The 20,217-nt window shown below is 55.9% G+C and overlaps 1 protein-coding gene across 1 annotated transcript; it reads right to left on the bottom strand.

Moving 5' to 3' along the window:
• Positions 1–335: 335 nt before the first annotated feature.
• TANGO6 (transport and golgi organization 6 homolog (Drosophila)) lies at positions 336–20,154 on the bottom strand (the record flags this gene model as incomplete). The annotated part of the gene is made up of 16 exons (XM_009081081.1): positions 336–512; positions 1,081–1,194; positions 2,146–2,297; positions 4,250–4,402; positions 6,536–6,593; positions 6,754–7,263; positions 8,646–8,780; positions 11,396–11,575; positions 12,114–12,240; positions 13,448–13,624; positions 14,882–14,994; positions 17,028–17,110; positions 17,604–17,766; positions 18,217–18,341; positions 19,106–19,213; positions 20,025–20,154. Coding segments are annotated over 16 exons (2,505 nt in total), but the record flags the coding sequence as incomplete, so codon positions are not given.
• Positions 20,155–20,217: the final 63 nt, after the last annotated feature.

Here is a 20,217-nt window from a genome sequence, read left to right as displayed (position 1 = left end):
GTTGGCCACAGGGAACCCAAGGTACTGGCCCCACTGTCTACTCCTCCAGTCCAGGGGCTGATGCTGGCCCTGGCGGTGATGCCCACCCTTCCACAGGACCTAGGGGCTAGGACATGGCCATGATGGCACCCAGGAGCTTCATGTGGCCCCAACAGATATCACAGACACAGGGCTGAATAAATCTCTGTTTAATTCCCCTCCTTGTCCCAGTGAGGTTCCCTCCCCATCCAGCACCCGCCAGCAGCACCCTGGGGACACAGCGAGCCCTTCCCCGTGGGAAGCCACTGGCCCCGACACTGGAGCAGTAACAGTTCATTTTCATGGGCTCAGCCCTGCTATGGCAACACTACAATCTTCTTCTCCAGCGTCTGTGGGGGGAACAGGACCCTCCTCATGACGGTGTCCAGCTCCTCCAGTGCCAGTTGTGCGTGCAGCACCGTCGCACCGTCGCGCTCGGCTGCCGCCACGTGCTTCAGCAGGCGGTACAGGTCCCGCAGCACATCCTGCAGCACCTGGGTATGGTAGGCAGGGGAAGCATCAGCACCCATTGGTGTCTTGCTCACACTCACCCCCTCAGCATGTCCCAGCAGGCACAGGGCTGCCACTTCCCACAGCACTGCCAGTGCAAAGATAGCACCCACAGCCGTTGACCCCTGTGACTCAGTTTAACCAGCAGCATTGCAGTGACCCTATGGCACAGGGGCACAAGGGGATGCTAAGATCCTGTCTGTGGGGATTCCCATGGGGAACCAGCCGTTTTCTCCACCAGAGCTGAGTCCCAACATGCTTATTCCTGGGAATTGCAGAGCAAGGCCACAGTGACGGAAGAACTGGGTATTTCCGAAGGAAATTGGTGATGAACAACTCCTACAGCTCCTGAGAACTAGCACTGCCAAGCAGCTCAGAGGGATAGCCCCACAAAGCCCCTCTGTTCCAGGATCTGCTGCAGGAGCCCTTCAGTGGGGGAGCCCAAGCTGGGGGTCTCAATCCCTTGGGACTTTCTCTAGAAGCTGCCTGTGAATGAGCCCTGCAGCGCTCACAGGGCAGGGGCTGTCCCAGGGCCAAGGGGGGGTGACCCACCTCGGTGACCTTCTCACTCAGTCCCCTCAGCAGCAGCACCACCACGTGCACAGCAGCTCTTCGTACCTCAGCCTCGGGGTCTGTCCGGGCTATGGCTGTCACACAGCAGGTGACCTGTGGGGACAGGGCAGGGGGGCATCAGTGAGGGCAGGGAGACATGGGGGGACACAGCAGAGCAGCCACTGCAGGGCTGGGGATGTGCCCAGGATGAGGATGTGACCCCAGTGCCCAGCCTGGCACCCACTGGGGGGGACCTGCTCCCTGCAAGGCATAGGGCTCCGAGCAGCCCTTCCTCCTGCCTGGGCTGGGCAGCACACAGACGGCTGGGGAAGCTGTGTAACAATCTGTATCAAAACCAGGCAGAGCCGAAGGCATCTAATTAAATCCTGGCAGTGACAGCCAGGAGAATTAGCAGAGCTCACACCTTCCCGAAATAGCAGCATGTGGCGCATTGGCATCGCATCAACCGCCAGGACCCACTGGTGCCGAGTGAGCACCAGGAGAGAGGCCTGAGCACTGCATTCCTGATGTCTCCATGTCCTGGAGCACAGAGGGGCAAAGCTCTGGCTCCCATGGGGCACAGAGCCATCAGCTCCACGGCTGTCAGACCCCCAAGAGCAGAGCTCACCCCACCAGGACCACAGCTCCGGCAGCTCCGCAGCTGTGCCTTACCCAGAGCTTGCAGCCAGGCTGAGAGCTGGCTGTGTGATTGTGATCATGATAACGATAATTATGATAACCGGAGGGTAACGAGGTGTCATTAAGCAGGAGGTGTCTCTGGCAGGCACCACCTGTGCCCCCAGGACTCCTCTGGCAGTGGCTGCCATGGGTGGAGCAGGCACCTAAAAATCAGGGCTAGAACCATCCTGAGTGTTTGCTTCAGGCCCAAAGGCTTTTATACTCCAGCAATTATCACACCCGTCCTTTATAGAAATGTCCCATTTCCATATGGAAATGTCCTATTATCATGTCCTCAGCAGCCCAACCATGCGCTAACGAACCCCCTGAGCATAGCAGTGATAGCCCCAAGCTCCCCAGGCAAGGCCCTGGGGAAGGATGGAGCACCTCCTGGATGATGGATCCCAGCTGGAAGCCGAGGTGCTGGCAGAGCTCGCCCAGGTTGGAGAGACTGCTGGCCCGCAGCGCGCTGTCAGGATCCTGCGTGCCGCGCAGGAAAGCTCGGATCAGCGGCTCCCGGTGCTGGAACACCATGTCCCCTGCAACAGAGAGCACAGTGGTGTGCTACCAGCATGGAAAAGCCCACAGCCTCTTCCTACTGAAGCCTTGGCTGCTTTGGGAGCAGATGAATTGGGCATCCCCTTTGCAACACTGCTGAACAGCTGGATGCAACATCTGGAGCACAGCTTGTGCCCCTTGGCACATACCCCACAGCACAGATGTAGGAGCCCTGCAGCACATCTCAGTCCCCCCACGGGGCCATTCAAGGTCCTGCAGATACACGAAGTGTGAATCCCAAATTCCCACATCATTCAGATCCAAACCCCCACCCCAATTAACACACAGAGGTGCAGGACATGTGAGCTGCTAATGAGAGGTTGTTGTGCCAAACCCGTGCCTGGCACCCTCACCCATCCCGGTGTGCCATCATCCTGTGGGAGCTGGGCAGCCATGGCATGTGTCCCATGGCATGGGCACAGCTCCCACCATGCAGGAGCCGCTCCAGCCATGGGGCTGGAAGGGATAGGAAGCTCCAGCAGGCTGACTGGCCCATGAGCTCAGTGGTTTTCCTGCTCACCCAAGCTCTGGAAGCTCCTTGGTGTCCTGCAGCTGATGGAGGCAGTGGAATGGATGCCCTGGGATGTGCTGGGATGCAGGGACAGGAATGATCCTTGTGGGCAGCGAAGGGCTCCTATACCCCTGCACAGGGCAGGTTGGGGCTGCTGCTGTGAAGGGCTAGGGTCTGGCACAGGGTGGGAGAGCTCAAGGTGGCATCATGATGCCAAGGATGGCGAGGCTTCCTGGGAATACAGCCTGCTCCATGCCTGCATCCTAGGAGTTGGAATTATGACAGTCTGAGCAGTGTGGGATGCATCCCCTTGGAAGCCAACAATGCACTGGCCACATGCCAGATGGCCACAGAAGGAGCACACAGTATTTCCCTTCCTGCTGCAAAATCCCCTCCTGGATGGGAAAAGCCACTCCAGCAGGATGGCAGGCAGCGACGGGGACGGGGACAGCACAGGAGGGAAGCATGGCAGTCCCCTGGGAGAGCAGGAAGCTCAGAACTGCACTGAGCAGAGCAACCCTGGAAGTGCCAGATAAATCCTCACTCTCGAATCCTGAAGCTTTGCAACAGAAACAACTCGGTGCAATTTTCTCTATAAATACTTGGCGAGCCAGGACGCGTCAGAGCTGCTGCCCGCGGCGGCGGCACTGTGGGGAGTGGGGAGAGCACGGCAGGGCCGGGCCACCATCCCCCAGGCAGCTGCAGAGGGACACACAGCACCAGGCTGGACACAAGGACATGGTCCAGGGGGCTTCAGGGACTGAGGGGCTCTGTGCTGCTCGCTGGTGCCCCATAGGAATTGGTGGAATGCCCCAACCCCATGCCAGTAGCAGGGCTGGACAGTGGCACAGCCTGGCACTGGTGGGATGCCACTGCGGCCAGGCGATGTGGCACAAGTTGCAAGGGAGTCACAGCCCCAGGGCTCAAGGGGGAGCTCTGCAGGAGGAGGTTGGTTCTGCCATGGCTGACCAAAGCACCCAGCAGTGACCAGGGACCCCCACGTGGCTGTCCTGGCATCACGGACATCAGCTGTGGCCTCCCTGGCTGCAGAGAGCTCCGGCCGCGTGCTCCTGCCGGCCTGGCCTCCTCTGTGGAGCCAGAGGAGGTGTTTTAGGACGAGTCCCAACAACAGCTGCCGGTAAGGCCTCATCCAGCTGCTACCCCTCAGCCCTGCGTGTCTGGGCGCTTCCCGGCAGCCTCTGAGCCTGGCGCGGCCGGCCGAGGGCATGGTGGGATGCTGGCAGGATGCACTGGGGCTCCTGCATGCCCGCAAACCCCAGCCAGCTGCCCTTTGGCTTACAGACCCTTCTCACCTCCCGACAATAAAACCCTCCGTGGGCTTTCTCCCTAAGATTTGGCCAAGTTGAGCGGTGCCATGGCTCCCAGCAGCAGGCACTGCCATGCCCACAGCCATGGACTCACCCAGTGCTCGTGTGACACGCATCAGCACCTCGCCCAGCTTCATCCTGGTGACAGCAGCCATGGTGTCCTCCGTGTCCTGTGCTGGGCACTCGTACCGTGTCAGCAGGACGGGCAGGATCCGCTCCGGGTACTCGCTGGAGAGCAGGGCAATGCCTGGGGAGAAAAGATCTGGACAATCAGTGATTCAGCAGTTGGCAGCGGGTGCCTACTCACTACTACTGGTTAACAACCATCAATCCAGCATGGACTTGGCACACGAGGGGCAGCTGGGCACCGCGGGTGATGCTCAGTCACTGTTCCTAGCTCCTGGCCTTCAGTATGCAGTGCTGGTGTATCATGGTCCCTGTAGGATTTGCCTGGCTCAGAGTGGGAGCTGGAGCCCAAGGGTGCCCCATGCCCACCACATCTCCCTGATGATGACAAGGGATCAGACCCTGGACACAGGATGCAATGGCAAAGCCATGGGGCTGCACCAGCTGTCCCTATGAAGATGTGGGCTGGGGAAAGCACTGGGCAGAGCTGCAGCATCACCAGGCACCTCTCCAATGGGGAAAGGTGGTTGCTCTCCAGGGAGAGTGGCAGAGGCTGCCCCGGCAGTGCCAAGCGCTGAGTCACGGTGAACTCCAGCTCCAGGTCTCCAGGTGCTTCACCCCCATGGTTATCTGAGGGTGCACGGTGTGGGTTACCCTCTGCAAGTCAGGGCATATCCAGCAAGACAGCAACCTCTCCTCTGGCCTCACCTTATCACAGAATCCTTTGGGTTGGAAAAGCCCTCTAAAATCATTGAGTCCAACCATTCCCCCAGCCCATTCCCCCAGCACTGCCAAGGCTAACTAACCATATCCCCAAGTGCCACATCCACATGGTTTTTGAATGCTTCCAAGGATGGTGACTCCACCACTGCCCTGGGCTGCTGTGCCAGGGCTGGACAACCCTTTCCATGAAGAAATATGCCGAATATCCAATCTAGACCTTCCCTGGTGCAACTTGAAGCTGTTTTGTCTTGTCCTGTCCTTTGTCCCCTGGGAGCAGAGCCCAACCCTCATCTGGCTGCACATCCTGTCAGGGAGTTATAGAGAGTGAGAAGGTCCCCCTGAGCCTCCTTTTCTCCAGGCTGACCCTCCCAGCTCTCTCAGTTGCTCCTCATCACACTTGTGCTCCAGTCCCTCAATGTCTGCCTTGTCCTAAGAAGCCTAAAGCTGATCCCAGGTGCCTCACCAGTGCCCAGTACAGCAGCAATACCTCAACTGGAGCCCACCTCCATGACAACCTGTGTTTATGACAACCAGCCCAGGCCCTGCCCTGCCACTGTGGTGGGGAGTGTGTGAGGCTGTAGGGACCCAGTTGGCACAGCCACCAGCCCAATGACATGGTAAACTAGACCCAAGCATGGCACGGCATGGCTTGGCACAGCTTGGCATGGCACAGGTGCTGCTGCCATTGGCTGGGTGAGTCACCTCTGCAAGGAACTGTTTCAGGGTTAATCAACGTGGCAGCAGCTGGAACATTAATCACCCACTCAGTTACAGGGCTTGTGTTTCAGCCGCAGAGCAAGGACAGACCTGTCCCTCTCAAGACTCTACAGGCAGTGGGAAGCACAGGATAAGCTCCTCTCCCAGCTGCTGCTGATGGTTACCAACCCAACAGTAGCAGCCCAGGCACTGCTGTGGGCTAAGGGAAGAGCACCTCCCTTCCATGGAACACAGCAGACTTGACCCACAGCTGTCACACAGGACACATGTGTCAACCCAGTGTGAAGTCACCTGCCTGTGGATCCCACAAGGCTGTGCTGATTGTGCCAGAGCAAGCACTGAGGTTTTCCTGAGAAGTGGTGTGAGTTCTCACGAGTTGCCACCTTGGCCATGGGGATGGACGTGGCAGAGCCTGGAGAGAGGACCAGTGGGTGCCCATGGCCTGGCTCCTCTGCCAGCGTCGGCTGAGCAGACCCTCAGTGGGTGCAGGGTCAGGGTGCTGGGGATGTGCCTGCACTGTGCTGGAAATGCAGCCCCAGGCTGGTGGCACCTACCTGCCACAGGGATGCTGACCAGCTCCAGGGAGTAAGGATAACTGGGAGATGAAGCCTGGGGCTTCAGGAACTTGGTATGGAGCCCACATGTGGCTCCAGGCTCAACCAAACAGCATGAAATCACAATCCTGGAGGGCAGAAGGTGCCAAGCCCCCAACCCAGCCACGGTTCTGCTGCTCTTCACTCTCACTGTCCAGAGCCCCCAGCACAGAACCTTCCCTGATGAAGTGCCAGCACTCACCCCAACAGGAATCATTTACCTTGGATGGCCGAGAGGTAGACAAAGGCATCCTCGTGCTGCACATTCTCCAGGAACACCTGGAAGGAAGGGGAAGTGCCATCAGCAGTGACCCTAGACTGGAGGGCTGTGATAATCAGGAGCATCTCCAGCCCAATGGCACACTCAGTGCCAGCTCTGCACTGTGGCAGGGGACAGGGACCATGGCAGGGGATGGGGACCGTGGCAGCAGCCCAGTACCTGCAGGATCTTCTCCTGAAGCCGAAGTGCCTGTGGATCCCTCTGGATGACCAGGCTAGTGAGGTGGCGCAGGGCAGCTGCCCGGCTCGGGGGCTGGGGGTCATAAGCTGACACCAGCAGCTCCTGGAGTCCGGCCAGGGCCTGGCTGTCAGCACTTGGGACTGGAGTGGCACTAGTGCCCATGGGCTCATGGCATGTGCTCTGCTCCTCTCTCCTCTTCCCAGGAGTCAAGGGGCTGCTGTGTCCATGCTGTTGTGGTGCCTGGCTGCCCCCTGGGCTGGAAGCTGCACCAGGAGTACCAGCAGGACTCTGTGCTCTCACCCCTGGCCTCCTCCTCAGCAGGCTGTCAGCAGCAGCGCCCACCATGCCGGGGGAGCAGGCACCGTGAGTGCAGATGGCGATGCGCAGGTCCGAGGCCAACTCCTGGGTGAGGGGGTCAGGGTAGGTGTGGGACAGTTCCTCCAGCAGCGGCACCAGCCGCTTCAGCACCGTGAAGTCACTGGATTGGAGCTGTGGAGGGACAGAAGCAGCGCTGGCACCACCACAACGGGGGTTTGCTCATCCGGATGCTCCTGGCAGGGCAGGCAGGAACAAGGAGGATGAGCCCCAAAGCCCGTTTTGTAGCCCTGTGGCTACCCTCCATCCCCACCCCATGAGTCAGGCTCCAGGCACAAGCTCCTCTCAACAGCGATGCCTGTAGCCCAGCGTCAATCCCAGCCCTGGCATCAATCCCAGCCCTGGCATCAACCTCAGCCCTGGCATCCCTGGCAGGTGCTGTGGGACATGGTGGGAAGAGCTTGAGCCTCAAGGACAGTGGTGTCTGTGCACGGGCCCCAAGCCAGGGACATCCGTCCCACCATCTTCCCAGCGCTGTGCTGAGTTTGCCATCAGTCCTGCCTGGAAAGACACTCCTGGCATGGCAGCTCAGCCTGTCTCCAAGTGGAAGCAGTTCCTGCTCTAACCTGGATGTAGCTGCTAAAATCTGGGCTGTGAGGCCTGGAAAGGGTTGCTTTTGCAGAGATTTTGGATGATTGCATAAAAATCCCTTGGCTGCTGAAGCCCAAACAGCCCTGCTGCTGCTCCCAAACCCTTTCACATTCCATTTTCCAAGCTACATCACTCCCATTAACACCAGAGCGGGAGCAGGAGCTCAGCTGGGAAGGGAGGGGCCCACTGCAGCCACAAGACTCTGGCTTTAACTTCTCTCCAGCTAAAGTTCTTTTCCCAGTGTTAGAAATTCAGCAATAAGACACAATAAATGCTCTTTTTCCATGAACAGCTGGATCTTCCTTTGGGCAAATCCAAGGACGAAGCAACCCTGGCAGCTCAGTGATGTCAGTGTGCTAATGGACAGGGCTTTGCTCCCCACAGCAGCTCTGCTGACACCTGAGGGACATATATCTCATATATATGTATATATTGCTATAATGTGGCAACTGAGCGATGTAAATAATAACATAAATATGTATAAAATGTAAATATAAAAATACAGAAGATTTTCAAGCAAGAGTACAGCCCACACGGGATGTTTGCTGCGCTCCAGAGCCAGAGCCTGTGGCCGTGTGGGGATGCAGGGGATGCAGTGCTGGTAATTAAAGATGCTGTACATGACTGCACTGCTGTCAGCGCCTTCTCAGAAGAAATTAGGATTATAAATGAATTAACCAGGCTTTCAGGGGTGCCCTGCTGGGACTGAAACCTTGGCCAGAGCCCCAGCACTGCTCCAAGGAAAAATAACACGTGTAAGTTATATACATATATATATATTCATAAACTGCTGGGACTGAGCAGGGCAACTCAGGGCACACTGATGTGCTGCAGCACCCCTTGGCAGGGCATGGCAGTGCCTGGGCCCCCTCCCCACACCCTCAGCCCCCCTGTTTGCCTCTCACCTGGACAGCCCCTCCAAGCATGGCAGCCACGAGCCCCATGGCCATGGCGAGCGTCTGTGCCTCGGCTGCTGCTCCCAGGCCCCACGCTGGGCTGACACAGGCTCTCTGCAGTGTGGCTGCCACAAACTCCTCCACCTGCAGCAGGGAACGGCAGTCAGGAAGTGGGGGGATCCCTGGGGTGCCCCCCTGGAGCTGTTCTCACTGTCTCAGCATCTGTTTGGATTTTTCTCTAGCACAATTCTGTACAAATCCTTTCCACTCCCCTGCTGTTGCCACTACCCTGACCTTCCCTCTCAAGCCATCCCAGTTGCCTTCCCAACAGTTTTCCTTGCCATACCACCTGCACAGGTGAGGGGGCTCAGCAGCACCAGGAGCCACAGGTAGCTGGGGGACACTGGAGCACTGGTGCAGCCCAGTTGGGGGCACCCTAGGGATGCAGGAGGGAGCTGATGGGTGCCAGAGCCCCTGAATCACACCCATCCCTTTGGCAGCACCATGCATGGACTGATTTCCTGTGGCTGCAGCCCTCAGCCCCATTCCAGGCTGTGTGGTCCCATGGGTGAGGATCTGGAGAGCAAGGATGGAGGGTGGCTGAGCCACACAGCCCAGCCCAGCAACAGCATGGGCTCGGCCAGGTCACATCCATCACAGCCCTGGGACAAGGTGATGGTTAAACTGGTGTGGTCTCTCAGCAGAAGTCTCCACAAGGCTGCAGGAGCAGGGGGATCCCAGTCCTGTCTCTGCCTCCTGCCCTTGTTCCACTGTAGGATGGGACCTGGGAAAGCAACTGGGATGGTCTGAGAGGGAAGGTTGGGGTGATGGCAACAAGGGTTTGGATGGAATTGGGCTGGAGAAAGTCTCTGGGAAATTCCAGAGCCAAGGAACTTCTGCCCTGCCCCACAGCTCCTGGGTACCAGCCCCTCTTTCCCCCCATGCAGCCAGCACTCCAGCTGGGTCAATTCCCATGTTCTTACTCATTTTGTGTTATTTTTCCCCTCAATATTTTTATTCCACAAGCTCACAATGATCCCTCCTGGCTGGCATTGACCTTCTCCACACTTAGCATCTTGGATCCCACAGGCTTCCTGCCTTCCTAACAGAGCTTGAAATTAGGGAGTTGATATTCTCTGTGCCTTATTTTCTCCAAGCTATGACTCGGGACAAGCCTGGGAAGGGGTTGGATCAGGGTCATTCATACCTAACAGGTATGTTGCAAAAGAGGAAGTATTGTGTTCTTATTTGGAAAATAGTATGAGAGCAACAAGGTCCTATTGCACCAAATCCCAAACTTCCAGTGCCCAGGGCACAGGCGCATTTCCTTCTCAGCTGCCAACTTCCTTAAGCACATCCCTTAGGCAAGGAGGGAGGCTGTGGGAAAAGGCTTTGGAAAAGGCTGAAAAAAAGGCTCAGGTATATGCTGGGATGAGTATTCCAGAGAAGAAATGCCATCAAACTTCAAGAAAGTAAAAAAAGTTGGAATATCTGCTCTCATAACACAGAGAGACACAAGCTGAAGGGGCTGGAATTGTATTTAGTGTAAATAAAATGGAACATTGTGAATAAATAACGAGGAAATGGCTACTGAGAAAACAAAAAGTTAAAAGAAATAATCTAGAAGGAGAGAAAAGACACTTTAATGTGGGAGGGGAAAAGAACCTGAAAAATAAAACACTGTGGCATAGTTATGTATAGGGAGGGGGCAAGAACCCTTCATATAGTGAGGAAATCAAGTTACGAATTGGGGAAATGTAAATAAAATAAATGTGCAGCTGAGGGAGGGCACAGCAGCCACTGTTCCTGGGCTACGGCCTTGGAAGGATGGATTCTGCCTGCTCCCACCCCATCAGGGCACCCCAAACACCCCGAGGAACCCCAGAGTGCTGAGCCTGTCCCTGCACTGCCTGTCTCTGTCCCAGCCCAGCTCAGAGGCCTCCCTGAAACACAATCCCAGGCAGGAGGATAAAGGATTTGTTGTCTGGAGTTCATTGGTGGTGGGTTTTCATACCAGACCCATGGCTGGAGCTGGAACCTGGCAAACCCCTTCCCTGTTTCCCAGCCAGACCCTGGGAGGCAGGTGGGGACACAGCAGTGCTCATACAAAGCGTTCTTTGTCCCAAAGGGAAAGGTGAGGAAACCTGCACCAGCAGGGACTGCCTCTGCCCACAGACAGCTGGCACAACCAGGGCACTGGGGTAAAAAAACAGCAACAAAAAACAGGATATGGAAGACACTGATCAGCAGGGAATGCTGAGCTGCCCTTGGTGTCCACTTCCTGAGTAGAGGGTATGGGACAGCCAATCCCCTCCTGCATGGGGCTCAGCAGGGACAGAAGTGACATATTTTAACAATCCTTTTTGGGACCAGGGTCAAGGGGCTCCCGTGGCCTTTGGAATTGCAGTATTCAATCAATTTTGCACTGCCCATTCATGGATGTAGGAGCAGTTATGCCAATCAGGTCCATCCAACCTGGCCTTGCACACTTCCAGAGATGGAGCAGTCACAGTTGCTCTGGGCAACCTGTGCCAGTGCCTCAGCACCCTCACAGAGAAGAATATCCCATCTATCCCTGTCCTCTGGCAGTGGGAAGCCATTCCCCTCTGTCCTGTCCCTCCAGGTCCTTGTCCAAAGTCCCTCTGCAGCTCTCCTGGAGCTCTCCCTGGAACCTTCTCTTCTCCAGGCTGAACACTCCCAACATTGCCTTTCCTCCTGGAAGAGTTCAGCCAATCCCCCTGGGCTTTGCCACGACCAACCTGCAGGATGTCAGTGAACACGGTGTCCGAGACACTCTCACACAGTGTGGCCACCAGCTGCAGCACCAGCAGCTTCCTCCCCTGCCTGGCCTGGTGCTGCTCCAGCTCCAGCAAACTCCTTCCAGGCTCCTCAGCTGGGTTTGGAGCTGCCTCGTCCTCTGCAGCCACCTGAGTCAGCTCCTATAGGGAAGGAAGCACAGGGCATGGAGAGGCAGTGGTTAACACAGGTAAGCAGTGCCAGAAATTCCAGATGACTCCTCACAAAACCATGGCCTTGCAGTTGGTACATCAGTGTCTGCAAGAGCTGTCCAGGGCTCCTGGGAGACCTGTCCCTACTCCCTTGTGTGACTATGGGGGGCACAAAAAGCCCAGCTCAGCCCAGGCCAGGAGCGAACCACAGGGGCTCCAAGAAGGATGAAAGGAGGCAGGTGCTGAGGCCCCTCCATGAAAGCCAAGGAAGCAACAGGGATTATTCCCAGCTTCCAACACACCATTAAACTTCAGACATGCTGCTGTTGTCAAAAGAGCCTGGGGCAACAAGGATTAACCCCTTCAGGGACTTCCTCTCCTCAGCTCTCCTGCCCAGCACATAGGACTGCTCCAGTGTGTGCTGCATCCCAGGACACCTGTGGGGATGATCCATCTCCTTCGTTGTCTGCTTGGCCTAGGGAACCCACTCCTGCAGGTGTACCCCAACCAGAGACTTGCCTGCCCTCACCTTCAGGCAGTGGATGAAGAAGTCTCCAGCCAGACCACTCTTCTGGCAGTGGGACAGGAGTTCCACCAAGCTCTCCACATGGCACTGCTCGGAGGAGATCTTATGGTACAGAGCCTCATCTTCATCGCTGCAACAGGTCACAGTGTCACCAACACCAACACACCCAGACCCCTCTGATCCCTAGGCTCCAGGGCAAGGTGAAATCCAGACTGCCTTTTCTTGGAAGCCTTCCTTCTCAGCACTTCCCAGCACTAGGCTCCAGGGCAAGGTGAAATCCAGTCTGCCTTTTCTTGGAAGCCTTCCTTCCCAGCACTTCCCAGCGAAGCCTGGAGGCAGCTGAGCCAAGCCTTGCCCAGGTCATTTGGTCTATGTGAACACTCACTCCATTTATTAATGAACCTGCACTCATTAACAGAACCCATGAGCCCAAACCACATATTTCATCCAGCCACCCCACAAAGAATGGGATTAGTGCTGGCTAAATCATGCAGTGGTCAGAGCCATAGAAGTAGGGACATGGATGGGCAGAGTCAGGGCTGTTATGGAGTAAGTTTAGAGTATTCCCAGTTCAACCAGTGCAGACTCCAGGGCAGAGCTGATCTGACTGGGACCTCCCAGCAGTTATAGGGAGCTTATAGAAAAGCTGGAGAGGGACTTTAGAACGGTATGGAGTGACAGGACAAGGTGGAATGGCTTTATGCTGAGGGAGGGCAGGGTCAGGTGGGATATTGGGAAGGAATTCTTCCCTGTGAGAGTGGTGAGGCCCTGGCAAAGACTGCCCAGAAAAGCCATGTCCTGCGTGGCTGGAGACTAATGGCTGCAGTTTATTCCCCACATGGCCAAGTTCTGCCTCTACTTAGAGACCATCTGCACACACCAGAGGGGAGCTCAGTCACTGGCTCTGTGACACTGGAATCACCAGAGTCCTTGCTGTGATAGTGCCACCTGTGCCCGAGGGACTCCACTCACAGTGCCACAAGCCAGGCTCAGGTTGGAGCCTGGAAGTTGAATCTGGCGGGTGTTGGGACTGGAAAAACAATCCCATTTCCAGACATAGCACAGGCAGAGCTTGGGAGTCAGGAACAGTGGGCAGGGAGTGCACACCAATGCTCAAGTGGAGCATGATGCTTTTGGGGCATGAAGTCAGAGCTCTGTGGTGTCCAGGGAACCTGGAGGCTGTGTGGACTGTGTGGAAGCATCACCTGCCTGAGCTGGAAGGAAGAGACCATGGTAGGATGGCCCTGGCAGCTCCCTGCTCGCCCAGGCTCTCTCTGCCAGGCTTCCCTGAAAAGCCCTGTGTGAGTGACCCTGAGGACTATCCCCACAGCACTCACCTGATCTTCTCCTCCACCACAATGGTGGCACCACCCTCACTGCCCACACGGACCTGGCACTGTGGGTGCAGGGTGGGCACACTGCTGCTCAGCCTGGCGAGACCTTCCAGCACTGCTAGTGACTGCTCCCGCTCTGCCTTCTCCAGGAACCACAGCAGGATCTCCTGGCATGGGGAGCTGGCAAGGAGAGAGGAGGCAGTGGTGACATTGCTTTGCCTGCTGCACCTCTCCCTGCCATAGGGACATGTGTTTTGGGATAAAAGACATGACTAGAGTGCTCCACAGGCTCTCCACGGGATGCTCTGACAGCTGAAGGCATTTGTGCCAGTTTCCAAGGGGACCAGCAGCACATCCTGCCCTTCTGGTGTTCCCAGATGGAAGGATTTGGGTCCCTCCAGACTCTAGAGGAAGGGAGCACTGTGAACAGCCTTGGCACACTATGTCCGTGCTTCATGCCAAGGTGATACAGCACAGAGCTGGTGGCAGTGCCAAGGGAGATGGGAGCACTGTGAGGAGCTCTGCCAAGGAAAGATGCAGGTCAATGAGGTAGAGCAGCCACACTGTGCTGTGCCAGGGGTCTGGAAATCCGAACACTTCCAGGCAGTTGTGGGTTTAGTCATCCCTGCCAAATTCCTGAGCAAAGGGAGCAGTGACTGTTGGCCCAGCAGCAGTGTGAACTTGGCATGTCCCACCCGCTTGCCATGGCACTCGCTGCTCTTTGAAGTGATTAACAACCTCTTTAATAGAACAGAGGCTGTGTCTACACACACCTTAAGGAAAGTCTCCACACACCAGGATCACCAGAGCACAGCATAACCCCACCAGGAATGTTTCTACCTGGTTCAAACTCTGGGCAGCCCAGGGAAAGTCTGGGGGGAGCAAGGAGAAAGGACAGGCAGCACCAGGTCACTGCTGTCCCTGCCACCACAACTGGCACAAGTGGTTTTCTCACTGAGCATCAGCTGTGAAGAGCTGGACATGGCATGGGACACAGCTGCCAGCAGGCAGATCCTGCATGTATCAGAGTAGAGTGATCCCAGATTGGAGGAGGATGATCCTGTATTTCCAAGAGCCAGCACGCAAGCTGTTCCATCCACTTTTTATCCTATTTCTAGCTCTCTACCAACACACATCCAGGACCCAGCATTCTCACTTCCACCCATGGACAACCACAATCCCTGCTCCAGACAGAGTCAGCCTGCACTCCCAAGGGCACATTTGCCTCTACACAGAACACTGTGGCTCCAGGAAGACAAAAACTAACATGAGAACGGCTTCCTCCTGCACAGAGCTGCCAGTAAGGGGATGTTCCCTGCCTGAGATTACTGCCTGCTTGGAATGGGAGCTCTCTGGGGTGAGAAAATGGATCTGTGCTCTGTGAGTGCCCTCGGAGGTGGGCACAGCCCAGAGGATCAAACCCCGATCCTTCCTTACCGTAAGTATGACACATTCTGCTTGGCGAAGGAATAGAGGGAAAAAACTACTCCCAGAACTGACTGTAAGGATCCCAGCAGCAGGCTCGAGCTGTCATTCCCAACCACATACACCTACAGAGAAGAGAAGGGCACAGGGAGAGGAATCAAACACCTGCACAGAACAGAGGGAGCACGGGAACACACAGAGCTGCTGGGGAGGATGGTGGAGGGATCTTGGCCTCTCCCATCAGCCTGGAGCCTTTTTTCCCTGATTATGCCATATTCCCTGTTAAAAGTTGCCTTCAGCATCAGCTTTCTCCGAGCATTTGCTTAACCACAGCAGGCTCCAAGCTACAGGAATGCTGCAGACAGCTATTTGGGAAGTGTGCTGCTTTGGGGTAAGGTGACCCAGAGATGCAACAGGCACCTGGGAATGAGCAAATCTTCGTGGAATTACTGCAGATCTCAAAGACAGAGATCAGTCCCTAGCAGGGCAGGTGAGCTGATGGGTGCTGAGCTGAAGCAGTGAGCTGCAGAGGCTCTGGGGAGGTGGTAGGGGCTCTTGGGGGTTGCAGGTACTCTGAGTGACTTTCAAGGCTATGCTTCTCTCCTCCACCTCCCAAATCACTGTGACCTCCCTCCATGAACCCAGCACACCATTCCCAGGCCACTGGTACTGGCTCACCACATGCAAGGCCAACCTCACTGCCCACATAGCACAGGAAAAAACACTCACAGAAGCCTCATGGCACTGTGTGTCCTTTAGGATCCTTTTAAAGGAATCATCCAAAACTAAAAGCCAGGTAGGATGCTTTCTGGCAGAGCCATACGGTGGGAAAATTTGGTCTAGAAAGTGGTTAAATACCAGATGCCTCAGGGTTTACTCAGGGTTGCTGTGTTCAGGTCCTGGTTTTGGCAGGGTCTATCTCCGTCCACAGCTTTCAGCTTTCGAAAAGGGGAGGGCAGAGAAATTAAGTCTTTTTCTAAGTTCTCCAAGGGACTTTCAGCTATCTTAGGTGGTCAGCTACCTGCTCAGAAGGTGCTGGCCCTTCACAGCAGAGTCCCCACACCTCTGACCTCCTGCTCCCTACACCTTTGACCTCCACAGCTTGACAGCAATCCCTGCATGTGCCTTGGAGACAGACCTGCCCGAAGCAGTGTGACAGCCCAGGCAGGAGGGAGATTGCACTGATAACGCCCTGCCCTGCTCCATTGATGCGAACAGACCCATTTTCCTGTGCTAATCCCCACGGAGCCATTCCTCCTCCCCAGACCCTTGTGTACACAAAGCCTCCCTGATGAAGCCCCAAGGATGGTTTCTCACACAGCATCAAATGACACTTGCTAGGCAAGAACCACCCCCAGGGCCGGGGTCCCCTCACTAATCTGGCTGCTGTCAGGCCTCCAGCACTCTGCCATTAAGGAGGGACCCACCCCAACCCCCCTCCAGCACGGCTCTGGGAGGAGCAGCCCTCCAGACCGGTCTCTGCCTGCCAGCCAGTTACAACAGATCATTACTAGAAGAATAGACAACAATCCCAGCATTTAAGAGCTTAGCCTGCCTCAGGGCATGCCAGGAAGCAAGTCACCAGCTTCCGAAATGTGAATTCCTGGGCTGGAGATGTCCTTCTGGGGTTGGAACGTGCAGCAGGAGGCTGCTGTCAGGGCAGGCAGGGGAGCCTGCAGCGTGGCACTGGGGAGACTGGTGAGGATGGTAGGAAATGGAGCTATGAGGGAAGGTGCCAGAGGAGAGGCCTTCACAAAAAGCCCTGATCCTTCATAGGGAGAGAAAGGATGGACCTCCCCTCCACCCTGAACCGCAGAGCCAAGATCTATGCACTGGGAAGACCTGAGAGTCCCTTCCAGTGCCTAAAGCAGCTCCAAGATTGCTGGAGAGGGACTTAGACAAGGGCCTGGAGTGACAGAAAAAGGGGGAATGGCTTCACAGTGCCAGAGGGCAGGAATATATGGACTACTGGGAAATAACTCTTCCCTGTAAGACTGCTGAGGCCAGGGATACTACTGCAGATGAGGATGAGGTGACTGAGCATGACTGCAGGAGACACAGGGTTTGTCCTGGTCCAACTCCAACACAAACTGAGCTGCTCACAAAGCCTCAAACCAGCTCTTTCTTAGAGTTTTCTCACCCAAATCAGACACAGTACCTTGAGCACATCTTCCACGCAGTTACCCAGCTCTGCCTCTGGCACCAGCACAGTCCCTGCTGCCAAATCTTCCACTGCCAGCTCTGAAAGCAAAGGGCAGAGACATCAGCACCCCAAAAACACCCAGCAGAAGAGCAGACCTGCCATTCCGTACATCTTAAAGCACTTCCACAACTCCCTCCCCACAGGAACCAACGAGCCCTCAATTAACCACACACTAATTGGGTGCTGTAAAGCCCCAAAGTCTCATGGAAATCCAGGCAGACCACAACTCCATGACGGATGATTCCCTGGAGAGCTGATGGTCAGTGTGGGGAACCAACTGTTTCCATCTGGAAGACCAGAACAAGGGTGTCAGACTGGGAGAGCTCCCCCAGGAGCACATGGCAGGAGCCACACCACTTGGCTCTCACATTGCAGTAACTTGACTCAAGTGGGAGTAAATATGGTGTAACCAGACACAGAGATATGGTCAGCACTCAGAGATGGGCTCATACACTCAGCAGCTGGCCACTAGCCCAAGGAAATTCATGTGGAATGACAAAAATCAATGAGGAATGAAACCAGATCTGATACCTGCTGCCTCAGAGCAGCGCAGGAGTGGTGACAGCAGGGTCTGCAGCAGGTGCCTCTCTGCCAGCTCTGGGTGCCCCCTGGCCATGCTGAGCAGGGTGGTGGTGGCCACACGCTGGAACTGGCGTGCTACCACTTTGTCCTGGATGTGCAGCAAGTCCAGAATCTGGAAGGAAAACCCATGATAAAGGAACAAATATCAGCACCCCCTCACTGCCTGGCCCCTCACAGCAATGAGGAGCTGCCCATGTGCTGCTTTGCTGGGCATTTGGCACAACATTCCATGTATGGAAGATGCCAGTGGCCTTCCCATATGTGCATGATGTCTTTCTGGGCTCAAAGCAAGAGCCTGCACCACTCTCCAAGCCAAAGGCTGGTAGCAAGAGCTCCACACAGAGCTCTGTGCAGCACAGTGCTGAACAGCTCATGCAATCATGCAGCATTATCCAGTATTTCAATAAAACAAGGAAAATCCAGCAGTGGAAACATGTCCCACTGTCAGAAAAACATCTTCATGTTGTGCTGGCTCCATCCAGGCCATGCTCAGGCAGAAGTGACCAGTCCCAACACTCTCCAAGCCAGGAGCAAGGGACAAATCCCAGGACAAGGGGTTTACCTGGGGGCACACTTGTCTGTAGTAGTCCTCGAGGGAGAGGCACTGCTGTGGGCAGGAAGCCAATATCTTTGCAACTGCATCACATTTCCTCCAGTCCAGAGCTGCTGCTTCAGCACCAGCACCACCTGCAACAGCAGCAGCAGAAGTCCAGGACCAGCTCTGACCCACAGCCAGCTCTGCCTGGAGCCAGGTGTTCCTGGCCAAAAATTGGATTTTGAGCTTTTATTGCTCTCATTAAAGCAAGCATCTTTCAGGAAACACCTGAACTTAAGGACAGAAGAGGGGAAAAGTGCTGTGCAAGAGCTCTGATAATGGAAAACAACTCTACAGACAGGTGGAGGAGCCAAGAGGTTGGGAGGTCGTGCTTGGATGGTGCTGTCAGGTTGTTGGTGGCCAGAGGAAGCTCTGGCAGTAACAACTGTGAGATTCAGCTTTCAGAGAGCAACAGTTTTCCTCCCTGGCAGGACAAGGACTGCAGGGGATGGGTCTTCCTATCCCTGCAGCCTAGTGTTCAGCACAGCTCCACCACACTGGCACTGGGACAGGGTACTCCACACTCTGCAGACACAAAAGGTGTGACCCACAGGCGCATAAACAGGATAAATGGGGTCAGCGGCTTTCAGTGTGGACCTCAAACATCACGGTGTACCCTAAATTAAGGCAGTTTGGGATCTGAGCATAGTCAGAGGCAAAATCTGTGTGTCACCAAGTCACCTTAACCCAGCAGAAGTCAATTCCCAAGTCAGTGCTCTTACAGCACTGTCGCTCCTGAGTGTGTAGTGCGATGAACCATCTCAGAACCAGCCCAGCCCCCTGGATATGTGACCCTGGGAGCCCAGAGTGGTGCCAGAGCCCTTGCTCACCTCCTGTGCCCTCCAGGATGCCACACAGCCTGGGATGCCCCAAACCACAGCCTGCACCCCTCCAGGCCTCAGCAGCCGCTCCGAAAGCAGGTGGCCACAGAGCCGCCGCAGCCAACCCAGGGCACGCGCCGGCCCTGCCCCGTGGCACGCAGCACTCTGCAAGGGAGCAAAGGAAAGTAAGGAGCCTGTTTGCACACTCCTGGGAAAGTCCCACGGATGGGCAAATGACCTGAGAGAGCACAGGACAAGGACAGACTTTGAATCACTGCTCCATCCAGTGGTACAAAGCAGATTAGGGATTAATGAGAGAGGCTAAACTGGAAGGGACCTACAATGACCATCAAGTCCAACATGCCTTCACTTTGGGTCAGCCCTCAAGTGCTCAGGGTGTTACTCCACCCCTGGGAGTGTTCAAGGCCAGGTTGGATGGAGCTTGGAGCAACCTGGGCTAGTGGAAGGTGTCCCTGCCCATGGCAGGGGGTGGGATGAGATGAGGTTTAAGATCTCACACAACCTAAACAATTGTGGGATTCTGTTCAGGGCGTTGTCCATTAGGGACATGCAAAAAACAACACTCAGGAGATTCCCCATCTTCTCCTCCCCGTGGGGCTTTAGAACAGCCCCAAACAGCAGTGGGTGCAGTGGCAGCCCTGGATCACCCCCTGACTTGGGCAAGGGATGGGTTCTGGAGGAGCAGGAGCTGTGCTTGGCCAGGCACAGAGGATGTGGTGCCAAGCCAAGGCAGCACATGCGGCGCTGACAGTCCCTGAGCTCACACCCACCCACACACCCTGCAGGGCTGGAATGACACACACCCAGCGCTCAGGGATTGGTTTGAGAGGTTTAAGAACACCTCCAGCACACTCAGGGACTGCTTCAAGACCTGTAAGAACACCTCCAGAAGAACAGCAAGGGCACCCTCAGGGTGTGGAAACACAGCCCCACAAGCACTGGGTACCTGCTTGGGGGGACCCTGCAGGACCAGGAGCTCCTGCACTGCCAGAGGCTGGTACACACGGTCCAGGATATCCTGCAGGGCTTCCCGGCACCGTGCTCGCTCCTCCTCTGGAACACCCTGGAACAGAACAGATGGGGTGAGGAAGTAGCTCAGCTGAGAGCTTTACCCATTTCTGGGCAC

The sequence above is a fragment of the Acanthisitta chloris genome, unplaced genomic scaffold (assembly GCF_000695815.1).
Source record: "Acanthisitta chloris isolate BGI_N310 unplaced genomic scaffold, ASM69581v1 scaffold7248, whole genome shotgun sequence".
Classification (NCBI taxonomy): domain Eukaryota; kingdom Metazoa; phylum Chordata; class Aves; order Passeriformes; family Acanthisittidae; genus Acanthisitta; species Acanthisitta chloris.
The sequence above is the reverse complement of the archived record's forward strand: the minus strand, read 5'-3'. Positions and strand labels throughout refer to the sequence as shown.